Here is an 18,875-nt window from a genome sequence, read left to right as displayed (position 1 = left end):
GCGAGTGAAATTGTTTTTGTTATGGTCGCCATTTTGTTTTTCGTCAGCGGGAAAATTTCGGAGTTGTTATTGGTAAGTATATATTATGTATTATAGATTCGTTTCTTGGTAAAAAAAAAAAAACGACAGACAACTTTAGTCAACTGACAGTCTATGTATGATATGATATTGTGAAAATTGAAGCAATTTTGTTTGTATTTATTCGTAATGATGGATCTCAATCAATCACTTTTTGTTATTTTGCGTCGGAGGTTAGCTGCAGTTCTGTAGCTCGCTTGGTTTCGCTGTCGGGTATTTCGTTCGTCGTGGTGTTAACGCGAAACCAGAGAGCTTCAGTTTCATCCTATGTGAGTTACCATATTCGTGGAGGTAATTTTTACCTCCATGCCCTATTTTACTGACCAGAAATCAGGTCGGGCCGCAACGGCAGTTTTTTCATTATTTTCTCCTCAAGTTTCTAGTGTTGATAAGTTCCAAAACTTTTTCATCAATTATTTTAAGGACGATGGTCCGAAATTGGTCGATTTCACGACGAAAACCGCGGAAAATATGAAAACTACAGCAACATCCCAGTGTTTGCCGCCATCTTTACGTGACGTGAATAGGAGCTGTATATACAAGTGAACTAATTATTAATTTTGTTTCTTTTAGTTTCAGATTGTTAGCTACTATGTCGTATGTAGTTTTGGTTTTAAAAAGGAGTTTTTGAATAAAGCTGGAAACCTTGCCAGTGGATACACCAGAATAAAGATTGTCCGGAATACAGATGAAATTATTGGATTGAAAAATGGTTGGCTGTGCCCAGCAGAGCTGATATGATTGTTTTTAAGCCTGTTAGAATCAATTTTTTGGTCAAAAAATAAAATGCAGTTGTATTGTCCACAAGGATCACCCTAGGTACATGGTTTTATCGTTCCAAATGTGTGTAGGGAACAGACTATAAAACTGTTTTCACAGCAATTAAGACACATTGGCAATTGTTAATAATTTATTTAAAAAATATAACTGATGTCTCTGTACATGTTTTCCCAGCATGGGGACAGATCCAATAAAGGAAATTTTGTACTACAAGTAATAATTCATATGCAAGATAGAACTTTCAACTACAATTTCTGTGCAACTTTAACAAAAATATGACACTGGTAGTCAATCACAACATGTCCGACTCATACTGAGGAAAAAATGGGTAAAAAAAAAAGGTTTTACAAATTTAATTAGTTATTTATTATTGAAGTTTGTTAAAATCTACTTGGCATCGTATCAACAATATCCCCAAAATAAGAATTTTCACATATTCAGAGATATTTGTTTGAATCTGTTGGATAACAAATACAGATCCTCATGTCACACTTGTAAATTATGACAATGTGATCAATTCTCGTTTACCACTGAATAACATTATGAAAATGCTTATTCTTTAAATGTTTTTAATCAGATGACAATAAATTACAATACAATGCCAATCTGATTATACCAACTTCACACTGCTATTATCAATGGCACATTCCGTCCTCTGTACCAGTGCTTGATGAGCTATTCTCAATTATTGCATCAGACTCTATACTGTCACTGCTAACACTATCTGTATCAGCACAGTAATGAATAAGATGTCTTTCAATATAACTACTCTCATCTTTGCCATGTCCACATGAACACTTAGATACACAAATATCACAACAACTATGATATAATACTTTGTCTTTCAATTGATTTATTGATTGACTTGAAGCAAAATCTGCATACATTTGTGTTTCTTAAGTATGATGCAAAATAACAGAATGAGATGGTTGGTCATCTCTCCCAAATTCCTGTACATACAACTCTATATAAAATGAAGGACCATAGTGAATAACATGATGACAATTTTTCATATCAATTACCCATTCTAGGAGCTGTTGTACAAAAAATAATATGCAACTCTGAATGCGACACTTTCGTCATTTCCTTTAAGTGAGACTCTTATACCACAGAATCAGTTTCGCTGTGGTACATCCCAATGTTAGAAATTGAGGCAGGATATTCCCCTTCAAAGTAATCATATAATCTAGATGTATAATCAAGCGATGAACAGTAAACAAGTGTATGTGGAAACTGGTCAGTTTCCTCTCTCAACTTATCAACCATCCAGTAAAAAGTTGAGGGGATATCACGTACAATTTTCAAAACACCATATCTAACATTAGCCTTATTGGGACAAACATTTATATTCTTACAGTCTGAAATGGAGACTGTCCTTGATCTGTGACTGTAACAATTTTGATGCTGTTGCGGTCAATGCCAGCACTTGCACATCAGAAAAATAGGATCATAGTGCGCCTGCCTTTGTTACTTTGAGCAATAGTCGGCTTTCCCCTGTAAAGAGAAAAAATGAAGATACTCAACATGTGTAACTTATTTTAATATAGATACCGGTAATTCATTTTTCCTCTGTCTTAGGGGCTTGAGGATTTGAAACTTGGATTGAGTGTGAACAATATTTAACTAATTTGTACCATGGCTGTCACAAATTGGGCAGTTTCGGCAAATCATTAGTTATACGTGTAGTTTAAAGTAGATCACCTGCGCATGGCATATAGCTATAGCGTGTCATTGTTCACAAATAAGCATCTACTCATGAGCCTACGCATTTTTAACGTGTTGTTTATCATCACTTGAGACTCAATTCCAGCATGCGCACAGGTGACAATCCTCCCGCTTTAATTTGTATCAAATTTGATGATGCCTATGCTTTGATCTCATATTCGATGGTTATGGCTTTAAACAACAAATTCTAAAACGCTGTGGGACAATGTGTTGTTAATGAGCGATATACTTACCACTTTGGAACTGTATGAACTTCATCAACCACTAATACAATGATCTTGTTACCATGTTTTCCCTTTAATATTTCAATATTTTGTGTATTCTTTAAGTAAGCCTTTGGCGACCAAAAATATATTTTGGCAGGTCAGCATCAAAATTTAATTCTGTTATTGTTGCTGCTGACAAACAATTTCTTATGAAAAATATCTAAAGAAAAAATATATAATATCTAATTAACATTAATTTGTTTTCATCATTTGATCCAAACTTGATTAATTACAATACAAACATTATTAATCAATTGAATTATTTTTTTTAGGGTGAAGTAAAGTAGAATTCTACTAAAATCATTTTATTAGGTACATACCTGGTCTTTTATCAGGGACACCAAAGGTGATACAATTATGATTGCTCCATCAGTTGGTGATTATAACATTGAAAACATTTCCCATATCCAGTTGGCAGAATTGCAAGTACATCATTTTCACCTAAAAGATACTTTATAGCCAATTTTTGTTTTCCTTTCAACTGTGTGGGATTGACATTGAACTTCTCACAGACCTTAAAATTAAATAGGAAAAAAATAACATAGGTCACAGTCATGTATAAGTAGTACCACTCGAGCAGTGTATTACCAGGTTTTTAATAAGACAATAACACGAATCGAAAGATAACTCTGACTACTATAGAACAGATGAGCATTGGTCAGATGCGTTTGTTTGGGGGCTTAACTTTTTAATCAAATAAACTGATGTGACTATAGCATATGGGTATGTTTATTATTTTCAGGGGCGTCGATCATGGGGGGGACAGGGGGACACGTCCCCCCCACTTTCTGAAGGATGGGAGACACAATATCAACTCTCCCCTCCACTTTCCAGACTTACCCAAATATCAATAATAGGCTTATATCAAAGCCTGCGTTTGTGTAAGGCCTTTGGTTCTGTGTACATGTACTGTATTCTTAATGATCAAGAATGAAAATTCCCAAGTATGCACCAAATGACTTCATTTTGGTTGCATTTTTCAAAAATTTCTACCTTTTGAGGGGGCACATCCCTTCTCGGGGTTACACACCTATATTCCAACACCCCTATGTTCCGACATCCCTAAATTCCGACACCCCTATGTTCCGACATTCCTATATTCCGACAACCCTAGGTTCTGACACCTACGAAATTTTAGAAACGTTTTTGACATTTCACTGCGTTTTTATCTCTTTACTGTAAGAAAAAAATATCATTATTCTTCTTCAAATATTATTCTACGCCCATCTTTTGTAACACAATGTTACATTTCTTTACATTAAAAAATAACTATGCCGGATTATAATACTTGCCACTCTTCTGGCCATGGGCTTTCATAGAGGTGTTTTTGTGATCATCGTTGGCAATATTCTCAGATGCGATGTATCCTATCAAGCTTCAGACGCAAAATATTTATTTTTTTAATTATTGCCAAACGTTCAGATCAACAATAAACTATGTACCTGACAGTCTTCATGTGGGCCCCTGACAACTTGTACTCGGGGAGACCTAAATTACATTGTTTAGTACTTTTATGTTCGACGAGCATTCAATAAATTCTGAGCCGGCCAGAATGTGCCATATTTTCAATAGAAATATGTACGCTAGTGGTCGGAAGCCAACATTGGATAAATACCCCTCCATATGGTAGAACATAGCAACATGTTTTTTCTCTGTTCAGCGCGATCAGTCTTGTTACAGAATACTGACTGTACAATTAAAATTAAGACAAAGCTGTCAAATTCACATGCCATAAAATAGACAGCCTGAGAAACATGGGAATTAATTTGGTCAATTTTGGCCGTAGAATCTGAGCCGTTTTGCCCCCGAAAATCAGGGTAAATATGTTAGCTTTAAAAAATTATACACAGTGTCAAATAAAAGGGGAATTTTATGGGATCAACCTTATACAAAGATATAATTACGTAATAGCCTGTCACATATTAAATAGGAATACCTCAGACAAACACCATCATGTTATATATCAAATTAAAGCTATATTGGTGTAGCGTACAAGTATTACGTTGGATATTACATCGTATAATCCATTACTTATTGACATTATGAATTCATTAAATTTATTATACGTTATTCAAAATCATCAAATGGCATTTTCTGGGCAAATCCTGTATATGATAAAATGAATTAGTCATGACATATTCATGTATTTGAGAATAAGTCTTTTTATGCTTTCTCAATATTTTATTTATTTATTAACGTAAAATACAAAATCGACGACTGCACAATGGAGCGAATAGGCAGTTTCAAATACGTCTGCAGAACACGGAGGATATTGACAAAGAAATAATGTAATAATGTAATATAAATACGGAATATACATGTTTTGGCAGATATAAGGATAAGTATTTAAATTGTGTATTATACCAAGGCCACACCGACTTAATTTTATTGATGACATCCGCGCGCATCAGTTTTCGCCTGGTCTCAAAAAAAAAAAAAAAAAAAAAAATCTCCGACGATGAGTTTCCACAGATCGGTTTTCTGTCCGGAACTTGCCGACTCATATTGTCGCAAAGCGCCGACTTGTCCTTAAACAGGTAAAACTAATTTTGGACTACCTCTAAACTCAAAACCAAACTCCGCAAGGTTAGATGCGCGTTACGTAAAACACAAAGACCTATGGGAAGGAAATTGTCTCAAAACATGCCAATTTTGTCATAAATGATCCAACATGGCGATCCACGCCACCAAAATACGTGAGCATAAAAGTTCAGAGATAAAACGAAGGGATTGTTGTAGACTGGTACACAATTGACGTTTGCCTGGGAGATTCGACGTTTACACAGCTATACGATAAGACAAATGGGAGAGGAATGGAGGTGTATGGTGGCCTAAAAGTCGGTCAGACAAAAAGACAGTTCGGTTGCTTTGTCCGCATTGAAGTCGACAAAACTGCAACGAAAGCAGTGGAAGCTCCTCGGCCGAAGTCCCCTTTTGGGGTGAAGAAAAGTTTCTTATTATATTTTTTTTTCATTTTCTGATTTGGATAATTTGCTTGCACACACAGTCAGTAATATTTTGATCATATGAAAAATTTTCATCAAGATACATGTACATAATTTTCTGCATCCAAATTTTTGTTGACTCTCTGTTGGTGTTTTTTTTACAATATCGAGCCTCTTATAATTTGTTACATAGTTGAAGTAGTTTGTGTCTACACTTAGTCTATCTGAAGTGTCACTTTAAAAGCTGTAGTTTGAATGTCAAAGAAGTTAATTTCCAGGTTGCTGTTGACAAACTTATTGTTCATTTTTAATATTTTTTTGTTCAATACAACACAGTTAGTTTTTCTTTATTATTGAGTTGATGTGTATGCCTTTGGCAAAGCTAACATCTGCCTTATCCTCCTGCCTTTTCAAAATCAAAGGTGATGATACCTGCGACAGTAATACAGTACGAGATGTGTACATCAACATGTGCCTCCTACAAATAAAGACTTGTTGTTTTTTTGATACACTGTGGTTCAATTCGTAATAATAGTTCCGTAGTCCTGTGGTTTTAGCAGCATTTTTTTTGTTGGCAGGATTGTTTTTTCTCTCTCTCGCATTAGTTTTGGGGTCTTCAGAGGATGTCATCCATAAAATTAAATCAGTGTGGCCCAACTGTAATTTATGAGTGTAACATATGGGAATATTTTCAGAATAAAGAGGAATATCAGAACAACGCAATAGAACAACGAAGAATAGAATAGAATAGTGCTTTCTGACTTCCTTAAGGAAATCTGTCTAATATGGACCTTAACCCTGAACGATGAATTATGCATCAAATTTGCAGGTAGTATAAACTTGTGCAATATCCTCGCATTAGAGGAAGCCGGCCTATTGTACATTTGAATTATTGGATAAATATCTGATAATTCTCGATGTTTTAGATTGGTATTAGACAGGGTCTACAGCTGGGTGGTGGTTTAATATTTTTAAACATGGAATTCTCTGAAACCTATCACTGTCTTAGATTGATAGGAAAACGTATAACGTGTGGAGGTAAACGAGGAATGTTGGCCGAAAACACACAATATAGGAATGGAAAAAGATAGTGTGAAACCTTTGTATTTTTTGGCAATCTCAAAAACTTATGCAAACACTACGGAATGCTAAATGCAGTGCCTATTCATCTCTCGCATAATAAATAAATAAATAAATGATTTTAATTAATATGTAGATAAACTTGGAAAGGTGCTACCGGATGTAAACGACAACCTTGCAATTCCGCGACTGATGAATACCAAAGTACAACTTTTATAAAAAAAAGGTAAAATAATTCTCCGATACGTATCGATCTAAAACTTTGATAGTTAGGCAATCGGAGGATTTAAGGTTGGAACACCGTCCCTCAGGACGGTGGTTGGAACCACATCCAACAGACACGGATATTGTCAAATATTTGTCGAAGTATTAGAATGATACAATGGGCAACATTGTTTGATAATTCTCTGATAATTATCCGATAACATTATGCAAGATCCCGCCTTCACGGACTTTCGAGCATCATGGCCGGACTACACTACAGTTGAATTTCAAGTATTAACCCGCAGAACATTCTGGTTATATCAAGGTAGTAAAAGGTCACGCACGGCTAGTCAGATTAAGTTTGACACAAGTATACTATGTGTCGGAACATAGGGGTGTCGGAACATAGTGGTGTCGGAACATAGATATGTCGGAACATAAAGCAGTCCCCACTTACGCGGACCCAAAAGTGTCCCCCTCACTTTTCAGAATGGATCGACGCCCCTGATTATTTTATCAACTAATGCAAGATACCGGGTAGTGCAAGATGTACACATACATGTAGTCCCTCTATCCCTGGGTCTGGAAATGAGGATAGAGAAATTGTGACAGGAAGTAGTATTAGTTAGATCCTATTTTTATTTTTTTTTTCTTGGTTAATGATTGACAGTACTGGTAAACACTAGCCATTGTTAGATGCAGCAATACAAAATACTAGTAATATGCAACTTGTGTATATTGAATAAAATAGAAGAAAAAACATCAAAAAAATGGGTGGAGAGGTGTTTGTTTCTGTTTGATCTAATGTAGCTTGTAATAAAACAAACCAGGGTTTAGGGTTTAGTCTAACCTGGATTTTACCCATCAAGCTTTGCAAAATTTTAGTTTTTGTCTTGTAATTCAGGGTAGATAATCAAATTTACCTAATTTTCCCCTTTTAAATATCTATGAAAATAACCTTTTGGTTATAGGTATACTAATGTTGTGTTTGTTCAAGTAAGCTCTTGTAAGGGTTAAAGTGGCTGGACAACAGGAAGTGCTCTGCCTGCCAAGTTTCAAATAATGAATGACATAACATCAGTACTGTCTATCTTTAAATAATCTCCACAATTGCGACAAAACATATGCAAGTTATTGCAGCTTCCTGTTGAATATTAAATGACTTCAATCATTAATTGCGTGAGTATATCAAGTTTCCAAACGCAATGTCCACAAAAAACTACGAAACGTCCACACAACACTGTCGACGCCAACACCGCCATTTGACCTTTATATGCGAAAATTCAAAATAATGACAAATACTGCTATAAATTTGCTCACTATGTATTCATAGACATAGATATCGTAGACCAAAGTAGAAGATACTAAAAATGCTGCAACTCAGGCGAAAATTGGCCGACTTGAATGACATTACGAAAACACATAAAACAGATAAATGCGAGTGCGTTCTGAAATTTGCGAAGTATGCAAAGAAACAACGATTGTTTGTCAGTAACAATTACGAAATTCATCGAAACACGCATAAACCTACCTCGAACTTCACCTCTGCAGCAGCACATGTGTGGTCAGCCATTTTTTCATCTGGAGTTCTACGCTTGCGCAAAACATGAGTTTAACCGCTTTGTAAGACGCTCCGTGATTGGCTGAGTAAATTGCCTGGTTCTGGAACGAGAGTTCCTATGCGGGTTGTTCAGATCCCGGTGGCTTTCACGAACAAAACCATTCTTGCAGCAAAATAATTGTAACGTTAAAAAATAATTAAAATAAATAATAATTATAGTAAATAATTAAAATAAATAACAATTATAGTAATTATATAAAAAAAAAATTAAGCCAACCAGGATCTTATTTTAATCAGATTGCTGAGATCAGTGACCTTTGATGTGTGATCAGTCAAGTAGAAACAGTCAAATATTTTATCAGATTTTCTCAATTTGTGCATGATATTTTCATACAGGACATCTGTTGCTAAAACTCAGGGAAGACTTTATACTGATGAATAAGGTGACCAAGTTTGGTAAAGTTTGGAATAGAATTAGTAAAGTTATTATGCACACAATAACAGTTATTAACGACGACGACGACAACAACGACAACGCCGGACAAAATTTTTCCCTTAATATACCTTTCCCTTCCATCTTTGATGGTACGGGCAAGGTAACAAATGACTTGAGGAGTACACACGATAACGTAGATGGTTTACAGTGTCACTATAGCACATTGAATAAATGACTTGATGAGTACACACGATAACGTAAATGGTTTACACTGTCACTATAACACATTATCAACACAAACAGTTTTAACGACATCTACGATGAAATAGTATTGTGATACATTTATTGTTGTCTTGATTAATTAATTAATATTCATCATAATAATAATAATTATTGTTTCGCATACGTCATGGGTAAATAATTTTGTACCAATGACATTAGGCATTTTTTGCAATTTTGTGAAAACATTTTGTGGTTGGATTCGGACAGCCACATTTTGAAATTTCAACGTAAACTTATTGCTGAAACACTTCAAACGTATTTACAGGTGTGTACTTCTGGTATTTACAGAAGTTTTTAGATTGTCAAAAAGGCACAGACATTGTATAAATAATATAATCTTGTCCACAGGGTTAAGTGTAGACTACACCACATTAAACAACTGTTACATTTCAAAAAGGGATTGCAATAATATTATTGCGTCTTGCAAGCAGATGGATGTCAACCAATCAGTGACTGTATGATTAACGAATCACGAGATTAGAAAGGCAGGATTGAATGTTTCAATCTATTTCTATAAAGACTGGAGCGGAAAAAAATATTCATGGCATGTATAGACACATAACTCAGAAATTACTCATTAAATTGAAATAAACGCTGATAGATATATTAAGTCTGTAAATATTCAGAAAATATCAAAATAAAAAAAACCTATGACTATGGTATGATTAGTTTTTAATTATATGTAATAACATTTTTCTCCCATAATGCATTGTGTATACGTGCAGTAATGTCCAGTAGTACAAAATTTGAATTCGGCTCGAACTGTCTTACTAGTAAGTCAACTTGAACTTAAGAATCGGTTTCTTCTTTCGCAATCGATATGGTTATATGACCGAAATTATTCGTGATTGTCATGGTCACGGTCTTATTTTCATCTTCAGCCTCCTCTAAAAGTGCCTGCCATGACAACGTTTCAGGGGAGACCGACTCCTTTGGCGGACCACATCTAAACAAACAACATCAAACTAATATTAGAAAATATTAAGATAAATACATTCATCAGAGATACTAGTACATCCTTGATAAGGTCAATGACTTAGAAGTCTGGATTGAAACATTAGTTCCCACAACAATTAATATCCCAGACATGCCTGAATCAAGTTCAAACTACACACACACACACATCATGAAATGTATATGCACATGTATTTATTTCACAATAAGATTCAAAATGGCCCTACAGTGGTCATTTAACACTAGTCTACATGGTGTGTGTTGGGTTGAACATGTCAAACGCATCCCATGTCAGCAGTCACATTCATACCTGATTATTTCTTTGACATCGTCTACAGATACAAACGTTGGTCTTCTACGGACATTTTTAGTCACATTGCATTTGTTTTTCTGCTTCATCGTTTCAAAATTGAGTGTGTATTCAGATTTTCCAGCGGTGAATGAGACTATTGCTCTGCCGTCTGTATCTAGTAGATATTTCTGATAATTCCTCTCCAGTTTCTCATTATTATTGTTAGATAACAATCCTGGCTGAAATTAAAGTTTATTCATACACTGACAGCAATGTCACATGTCTGGTAAATGTATATCATTGTTTCAAAAATGTATGATAAATATTTTGGTTAACTATTTTGCTGATAATTGGGAAACATTGATGACTTCAGCGCCAACAGCTGTCTATTCTACACATGTTTGAACACCATTGATTATATTTTCGCAAATTCAATCTGGAAATATTTATGGACGAAAACATATATTTGTTTAAATATTATTGTTCAATACATCGTATTGTAGAATAAATCAAATTATTATACATCTGTCACCGTAACGCCATAAGTGCGGTATTTTTCGGGGTATTTTCATTCTACTACCCCGGTATATTAGGAAATGCGAATTCCAACTTATATGGAATGATTACGTGTGTAAGTGTCCTCTAATAATAAAAACAAACATGGCTGCCATCAGAGTGTGACCGGACTCCACACAAAAAAGTTCGCTGATTCTGTTCTAAACTTTTTGAAATTCGGCATTCCCATGGTGTATCCTTGGAAGAAAAAGATGTATAATAATAAGGTTATTACGAGAATACCCCCAAAGTATGCACTCAGTCAGTACGCCGCGCACCGACCTCTTCTGCGCGTCGGTCGATACTCCAGCTGTAATGTCTTCGTGCATACTTTGAGGTATCCTCGTAATAACCTCATATTATGATTTATCATAAACTACGTTTTCAGGACGCCCGACAGTATTTGTTAGGTGACAAATCAAAACCACCGATATGCATGTGCATTGATTATTATTGTACGCACTAAAACACATGCGTGTTAGAAATTTTTATTTATTCATCGAACGAAAACTGTGTCATGATTTCATAGTGTAATGTATTGTTCAACATATCAAACAACAATATTAAAAAATCATATGTTCTCATTTAAATTGCATCTTCAATTCAACAATTACCTGTTCACTATATTTGTACCATTTCTTATTGATGCCCTGCCAGTACCACTGCCAATCTGTGGCAAATGGATGTCCATGTGGTGACCTACAGATTGACCAGGTAGAAAGGCGTCTTATGTTGAAAGATAGGGCAGTATCGATTCCATCAGTAGCAGTCATGCTTTCAAAGTCTATTATACATGGCCATCTGACGTCATCACTGATAAAAGAAGTGGAGATTAAAACGTATTTTTGTGAGCGACCTATATTTAACACACTGCATAACTACAACTCAACAAATAACAGTAATGAGAACTTATACCATGATTGTCTCGAATTGGCCAATTGGCGTTCTAAAATTTTCGTGGTCCGAATGAACAGACGTTTCCTGATACGCATGCGCAGTGATTGCTATTATTCATAACGAAACAACCGGTGCTCATGCGTATTAAAAAAACGTCGACGCTTTATACAACAAACATTTAACTGTGTGCTGTAAGAACCAAGTTTTTAATTCAATATAAATCACAATCCAAACGCAGTACCAAATAACATTACAAGTTACATAATGCATCTTTTAGTTACACGTATTGCCAATAATAATATCATTGACTAAAATCATACGTGTTTATGGTTTATGGTAAAATAACAATACGGCGATTGCAAAGAAACACAACATTGTTCGGTAGATGAAAAAATGATAAAACACGCTAATAGGCAGGTGCGTACCGATACAATCAGTGTACATGAGTATTTAACGTTATTGTCATGTTTCAATTCAATAAATAGATTAAAGAATGTCGTCATAACGAAGCCATAAAAAAACTTGCCTAGCGAACACATTAAACTCCTTGTTAGTCACATCCGAGTAAGCTTGTTCGATTCTGACGTTCGCGTCTTCCTCGAAACTGATCCATTCCGTTTCCGACCTTCCAGAATATTGCCAATGATATGGCAAACTGCAATGATGACATTCACAGTCGCTGCCAAAGTGACAGTTACCACGCAAGAAATACGTACAAATATAAGTATCCTTGTCAACAATGTGTGTTGTAGCACGAGACACTGACGGTGTCGTTGCTGAAGGTTGAGTTAGGGCTTGTTCTTCTTCTGACTCACCCGGTCCACGCAATAACTTAACTACTTCTTTCGGGCTCTGATGGGTGTCGACACCGTGCAGCTCTAGTAGAGCCCTGGGTTGTGGATCGAAGACATTATGCGAGCGTTTGCATTCCTGTTTTCGTGCATTTGTAAATCTGCAACCCCCTGTGATGTAGTATCTGCATACATGTAAACGAGTACACTTGCTTCTTCGTGAACAGCCACTTTTTACATTATAGGATTTGCATATATCTGGCAAAGTTTTGGGCACATTCGTCGCCATCGCGTTCGGTGCAGGGTGTGGAAATAGATCAGAACGGAATAAAACATGGCCGCTGTAAAACTATAATATATTTCCACGAAGAATTACATCATTGTAGGGGATTCCCCACCCTTTATCCCATATTGAGGTCAACTGAGTGGGGCGCTCGATCAGATGGCCAACTGCCCATATCGTATCTGGGTTAGCATTGCTACATTAATATGCTAAACAACGCATGATGTAAAATGTAAAGTCAAAATGTATATAACACTCGTCGGTCGATACGATCACCGTACTGCCTTCGTACATGCGTTGCGGGATTCTTTCAATAACACCATAATGTAATGTAACAATAGTTACCTCAGCGTCGGTCAAATTACACAACGGACTGTAGCTGCAACTGTCGGCAATGAAACATGTTTAATTTTTCGCGTTCAGTCGGCCGACTTTTTAAAACTGTCGGCTGACAAGAATCGACAGACTATGATCGGTCGTATAATTTCACGTTTAGGGAATAAGAAACGACGCGTATTATGAATCCCCATTATCAAAAGTAGAAGTGTTTATGACGTCATAGCTTAACATTATACTACGATAATTTAAACATCTATTCACAAATTTATAACACTATGGGATTATTAGGTTATTATGCCACTTTTTTTAGCTCTATATCATCACACAATAACGTACATTTCTATTCGCAAGTAAATCGTGTTAACACAAACTCCCCAAATTTAACTAAATTTATTTATTTTATTTAGATGGTGGTGATCCATCTCTCCAGTACGGCGTTGTATGCCAAAAATAAATTACATTGATTATTATTTAAATTGAAAAATTATTTTTGTCGATGTTAATTTTTGATTGTTCTATGTTTACATGTAATTTTACAATCCGATTGTTCGAACTGTGTAATCGAACCTGTAAGCCGGCCATGTAATATGCAGCAAAACGAATAAGAGATGAAACAATGCAACAATGAGATGAAATGATGCAACAATGAGATGAAATGATGCAACAATGAGATGAAATGATGCAACAATGAGATGAAATGATGCAACAATGAGACGAAACAATGCAACAATGAGATGAAATGATGCAACAATGAGATGAAATGATGCAACAATGAGACGAAACAATGCAACAATGAGATGAAATGATGCAACAATGAGATGAAATGGATGCAACAATGAGATGAAATGATGCAACAAGGAGATGAAATGATGCAACAATGAGATGAAATGATGCAACAATGAGATGAAATGATGCAACAATGAGATGAAATGATGCAAATATGCGACTGAGTAATGCGATTACGGGACTAATTAGTGCAAATATGAAATATGAACATACAATGAAATAGAAATGTCTATAGTACTTCGCGCAGTATTCCACGGATCCCTTCATATTTGGCATTTGTGTAGTATTCCACGGATTCCTTAATATTTGGCGTTTGTGTAGTATTCCACGGGTCCCTTAATATTTGGCGTTTGTGTAGTATTCCACGAGTCCCTTCATATTTGGCGTTTGTGTAGTATTCCACGGATCCCTTCATATTTGGTGTTTGTGTAGTATCCCACGGATCCCTTCATATTTGGTGTTTGTGTAGTACTCCACGGACCCCTTCATATTTGGTGTTTGTGTAGTATCCCACGGATCCCTTCATATTTGGTGTTTGTGTAGTATTCCACGGATCCCTTCATATTTGGTGTTTGTGTAGTACTCCACGGATCCCTTCATATTTAGTGTTTGTGTAGTATTCCACGGATCCCTTCATATTTGGTGTTTGTGTAGTACTCCATGGATCCCTTCATATTTGGTGTTTGTGTAGTATTCCACGGATCCCTTCTTATTGGGTGTTTGTGTAGTATTCCACGGATCCCTTCATATTTGGTGTTTGTGTAGTATTCCATGGATAACTTCATATTTGGTGTTTGTGTAGTATTCCACGGATCCCTTCATATTTGGTGTTTGTGTAGTATTCCACGGATCCCTTCATATTTGGTGTTTGTGTAGTACTCCACGGATCCCTTCATATTTGGTGTTTATGTAGTATTCTACGGATCCCTTCATATTTGGTGTTTGTGTAGTATTCCACGGATCCCTTCATATTTGGTGTTTGTGTAGTATTCCACGGATCCCTTCATATTTGGTGTTTGTGTAGTATTCCACGGATCCCTTCATATTTGGTGTTTGTGTAGTATCCCACGGATCCCTTCATATTTGGTGTTTGTGTAGTATTCCACGGATCCCTTCATATTTGGTGTTTGTGTAGTATTCCACGGATCCCTTCATATTTGGTGTTTGTGTAGTATTCCACGGATCCCTTCATATTTGGTGTTTGTGTAGTATCCCACGGATCCCTTCATATTTGGTGTTTGTGTAGTACTCCACGGATCCCTTCATATTTAGTGTTTGTGTAGTATTCCACGGATCCCTTCCTATTTGGTGTTTATGTAGTATTCCACGGATCCCTTCATATTTGGTGTTTGTGTAGTATCCCACGGATCCCTTCATATTTGGTGTTTGTGTAGTATCCCACGGATCCCTTCATATTTGGTGTTTGTGTAGTACTCCACGGATCCCTTCATATTTGGTGTTTGTGTCGTATTCCACGGATCCCTTCATATTTGGTGTTTGTGTAGTATTCCACGGATCCCTTCATATTTGGTGTTTGTGTAGTATTCCACGGATCCCTTCATATTTGGTCTTTGTGTAGTACTTGTATTCCACGGATCCCTTCATATTTGGTGTTTGTGTAGTACTCCACGGATCCCTTCATATTTGGTGTTTGTGTAGTATTTCATGGATCCCTTCATATTTGGTGTTTGTGTAGTACTCCACGGATCCCTTCATATTTGGTGTTTGTGTAGTATTCCACGGATCCCTTCATATTTGGTGTTTATGTAGTATTCCACGGATCCCTTCATATTTGGTGTTTGTGTAGTATTCCACGGATCCCTTCATATTTGGTGTTTGTGTAGTATTCCACGGATCCCTTCATATTTGGTGTTTGTGTAGTATTCCATGGATCCCTTCATATTTGGTGTTTGTGTAGTATCCCACGGATCCCTTCATATTTGGTGTTTGTGTAGTATTCCACGAATCCCTTCATATTTGGTGTTTGTGTAGTATCCCACGGATCCCTTCATATTTGGTGTTTGTGTAGTATCCCACGGATCCCTTCATATTTGATGTTTGTGTAGTATCCCACGGATCCCTTCATATTTGGCGTTTGTGTTGTATTCCACGGATCCCTTCATATTTGGTGTTTGTGTAGTATCCCACGGATCCCTTCATATTTGGTGTTTGTGTAGTACTCCACGGATCCCTTCATATTTAGTGTTTGTGTAGTATTCCACGGATCCCTTCCTATTTGGTGTTTGTGTAGTATTCCACGGATCTCTTCATATTTGGTGTTTGTGTAGTATTCCACGGATCCCTTCATATTTGGTGTTTGTGTAGTATCCCACGGATCCCTTCATATTTAGTGTTTGTGTAGTATCCCACGGATCCCTTCATATTTGGTGTTTTTGTAGTATCCCACGGATCCCTTCATATTTGGTGTTTGTGTAGTATTCCACGGATCCCTTCATATTTGGTGTTTGTATAGTATTCCACGGATCCCTTCATATTTGGTGTTTGTGTAGTATTCCACGGATCCCTTCATATTTGGTGTTTGTGTTGTATTCCACGGATCCCTTCATATTTGGTATTTGTGTAGTATTCCACGGATCCCTTCATATTTGGTGTTTGTGTAGTATCCCACGGATGTAGTATTACACTGGAAACCTTCATATGTGCGTTGAGAATACGTCAGAATGAATAGTCTATAACATCGAAAACTACAGTTAATTAGTTTGCGTTAGTTGTGACGTGTCGACCGACCAGTGTTTTCACTAGCATTATGTAAATAATATCAGCTGAATCCAGTCTAGGTGTATTTGTGTTCATATTGCATTTTTACTCGCTTCCGAGTCGTTCGTGAAAATGCACCGCATCACTCGTGGAAACAAACGTCAGGCACATGTTACCAAGACCTCTTCCAATCAGTACGAGAAATATTGACGGCAAATGTTGCTGAAAATATTAATTAAAGATGTTTTTACAATTCACATAATTATCACCTTGTATATAGTGGAATTGGCAGCTCCGACCAAACATTAAGGTTGATGGCATGTATATTACGGTGCCGGAAGGGATTCAGATTAGAAATACTTGTCCAAATTTCATCGACCACATTTATTGATTTCAAACTTCGAATTGTCTCGTTCAATATTCCAAAAAAACAACAACAATAGCTTTAACGGTCGCCTTAAGCTTTCAACATTACGTAATATTGGTTTGCTACTTGGGTAAGAATTGCATAATTTTAATTACTATGACATTCCCCGTAGACAAATTTAATTAAATGTGCAATATGTATGAAAACATATACATACATTTAATATCGTTGTTCTAAACTATAAATAAACTATACTGTAGACCAAATCGAACTATGATCATGACTAAAAATGTTTGCAGGACACATAGGAATATTCGTTAGCTGAAAAATCAAAACCAAAAATACGGATGTGCAATTATTGTTATTGTACGTACCAAAACACACGGTGCACATGCACATTAGAATTTTTATTGTTTGTCGAACGAATACTGGGATGTGAGCTATGATAAATCATATGTATTCTTCAACATACAAAATCAAACAAAAATATACTAAACTCCTGTGGTGAAATGCATTACTATTTGGTGAAAAAACCCGGCGTATACGTGTAGTGTAACCCTAACCCATATAATAGACATAGAAGTCTCTCTGGCCTGGACTTAATCGTTTCTCAAAACCAACAGTTACAATGCATTGTATTATTGTAGTTATAATAATGCTCATCATCTTCATATTGCTCTTTCACAATTAACGTCGCTCTCCCAATTCTGCTCTTTAAATTACCAAACAAGGGTCAATGCCCGAAACGTCTAGCTATGTTGAATAGTTACTAAGAACTGTTATTACGAGTTATCCTCTACTAAGCACCAAAACACAGTTTGGCTAGGGGCAGAATATTACCGTCAATATCTTAGAGAAGTCATGCTAATGCACAACGAATAATATAATCAATATAATCATGGCAAATGTTCCAATTATGACGCCGGCTATATTTAACCTCAATGCGGATGTAGACGATCTATTGGCGCGGTCTCTCTGACCCAGCGATATTGCATTTCGCACCTAAGAAATAAAACAAAACATGTTTCAATGAGTAACGATCGCATATCATCAATATGTAATGACACTCATTTGAATATATCGAAACATAACATTTATAAGAAACAATTACACTACGACATTCTACGTTAAAAAAGGCGTTAACTGCGATGTAACATACAGAGTTACATACGCTCTGTGCAATTCATAGGTCTTTTTGCGAGACTGCAAGCGTTAACACACGGTGTTTTCAAACGTTGGTACAGAAAAAAACACTGCGATATTGGCCGTTAGATAATCTCTCTACAACAATTGGTACAGCATTTTTATTATTCGCTTATACCTAAACGTTCAGATACTGTAATAGGTTGTCCTGGTAACAATGCTTAGTGACTTTTATAGAATGTGTAGATCACAAATTCCTAACTCGTTTTTCCGCTGCTAAATGTGGTATATGCCATGTTGTTAGATTATATGTGTATTGAAGGTATAGGTATAGGTTCGTATTCAGTCAGGGCCTTGGCAATTATTTTATATATTTAAACTTGGCTTTGGTCT

General features: G+C 36.1%; 1 protein-coding gene and 2 long non-coding RNA genes across 3 annotated transcripts; 1 reads left to right on the top strand and 2 right to left on the bottom strand.

The window, feature by feature from the left end:
* On the top strand, positions 1–772 carry LOC146734310 (uncharacterized). Its single transcript, XR_014926587.1, has 2 exons — positions 1–72; positions 652–772. It is a non-coding gene; the product is annotated as an uncharacterized LOC146734310 (long non-coding RNA).
* Positions 773–975: 203 nt separating this feature from the next.
* On the bottom strand, positions 976–8,772 carry LOC146734309 (uncharacterized). The gene is made up of 4 exons (XR_014926586.1): positions 8,610–8,772; positions 3,170–3,363; positions 2,817–3,009; positions 976–2,352 (listed from the first exon to the last, which is right to left on the bottom strand). It is a non-coding gene; the product is annotated as an uncharacterized LOC146734309 (long non-coding RNA).
* A 629-nt stretch (positions 8,773–9,401) lies between these two features.
* On the bottom strand, positions 9,402–13,186 carry LOC100367833 (protein mono-ADP-ribosyltransferase PARP12-like). Its single transcript, XM_085490689.1, has 4 exons — positions 12,582–13,186; positions 11,773–11,971; positions 10,622–10,842; positions 9,402–10,303 (listed from the first exon to the last, which is right to left on the bottom strand). The coding sequence occupies exons 1-4, from the start codon at positions 13,133–13,135 to the stop codon at positions 10,147–10,149; spliced, it is 1,131 nt and encodes a 376-aa protein (XP_085346815.1). The 5' UTR covers positions 13,136–13,186; the 3' UTR covers positions 9,402–10,146.
* Between the last annotated feature and the right edge of the window lie 5,689 nt (positions 13,187–18,875).

This window comes from Saccoglossus kowalevskii, chromosome 15 (assembly GCF_978046115.1).
Source record: "Saccoglossus kowalevskii chromosome 15, keSacKowa6.1, whole genome shotgun sequence".
Classification (NCBI taxonomy): Eukaryota; Metazoa; Hemichordata; class Enteropneusta; family Harrimaniidae; genus Saccoglossus; species Saccoglossus kowalevskii.
Note: the sequence above shows the minus strand (reverse complement) of the source record. Positions and strands in the feature narration are given on the sequence as shown.

Excerpts from the sequence above, each read along its gene's own strand:
- LOC100367833 (XM_085490689.1), bottom strand. The coding sequence starts at position 13,135 with ATGGCGACGAATGTGCCCAAAACTTTGCCAGATATATGCAAATCCTAT. Across the intron at positions 11,972-12,581 it reads GAGTTTAATGTGTTCGCTAG|TGATGACGTCAGATGGCCAT; the intron begins GCAAGTTTTTTT and ends TTCTTTTATCAG. Across the intron at positions 10,304-10,621 it reads GATGTCAAAGAAATAATCAG|ATGTGGTCCGCCAAAGGAGT; the intron begins GTATGAATGTGA and ends TTGTTTGTTTAG.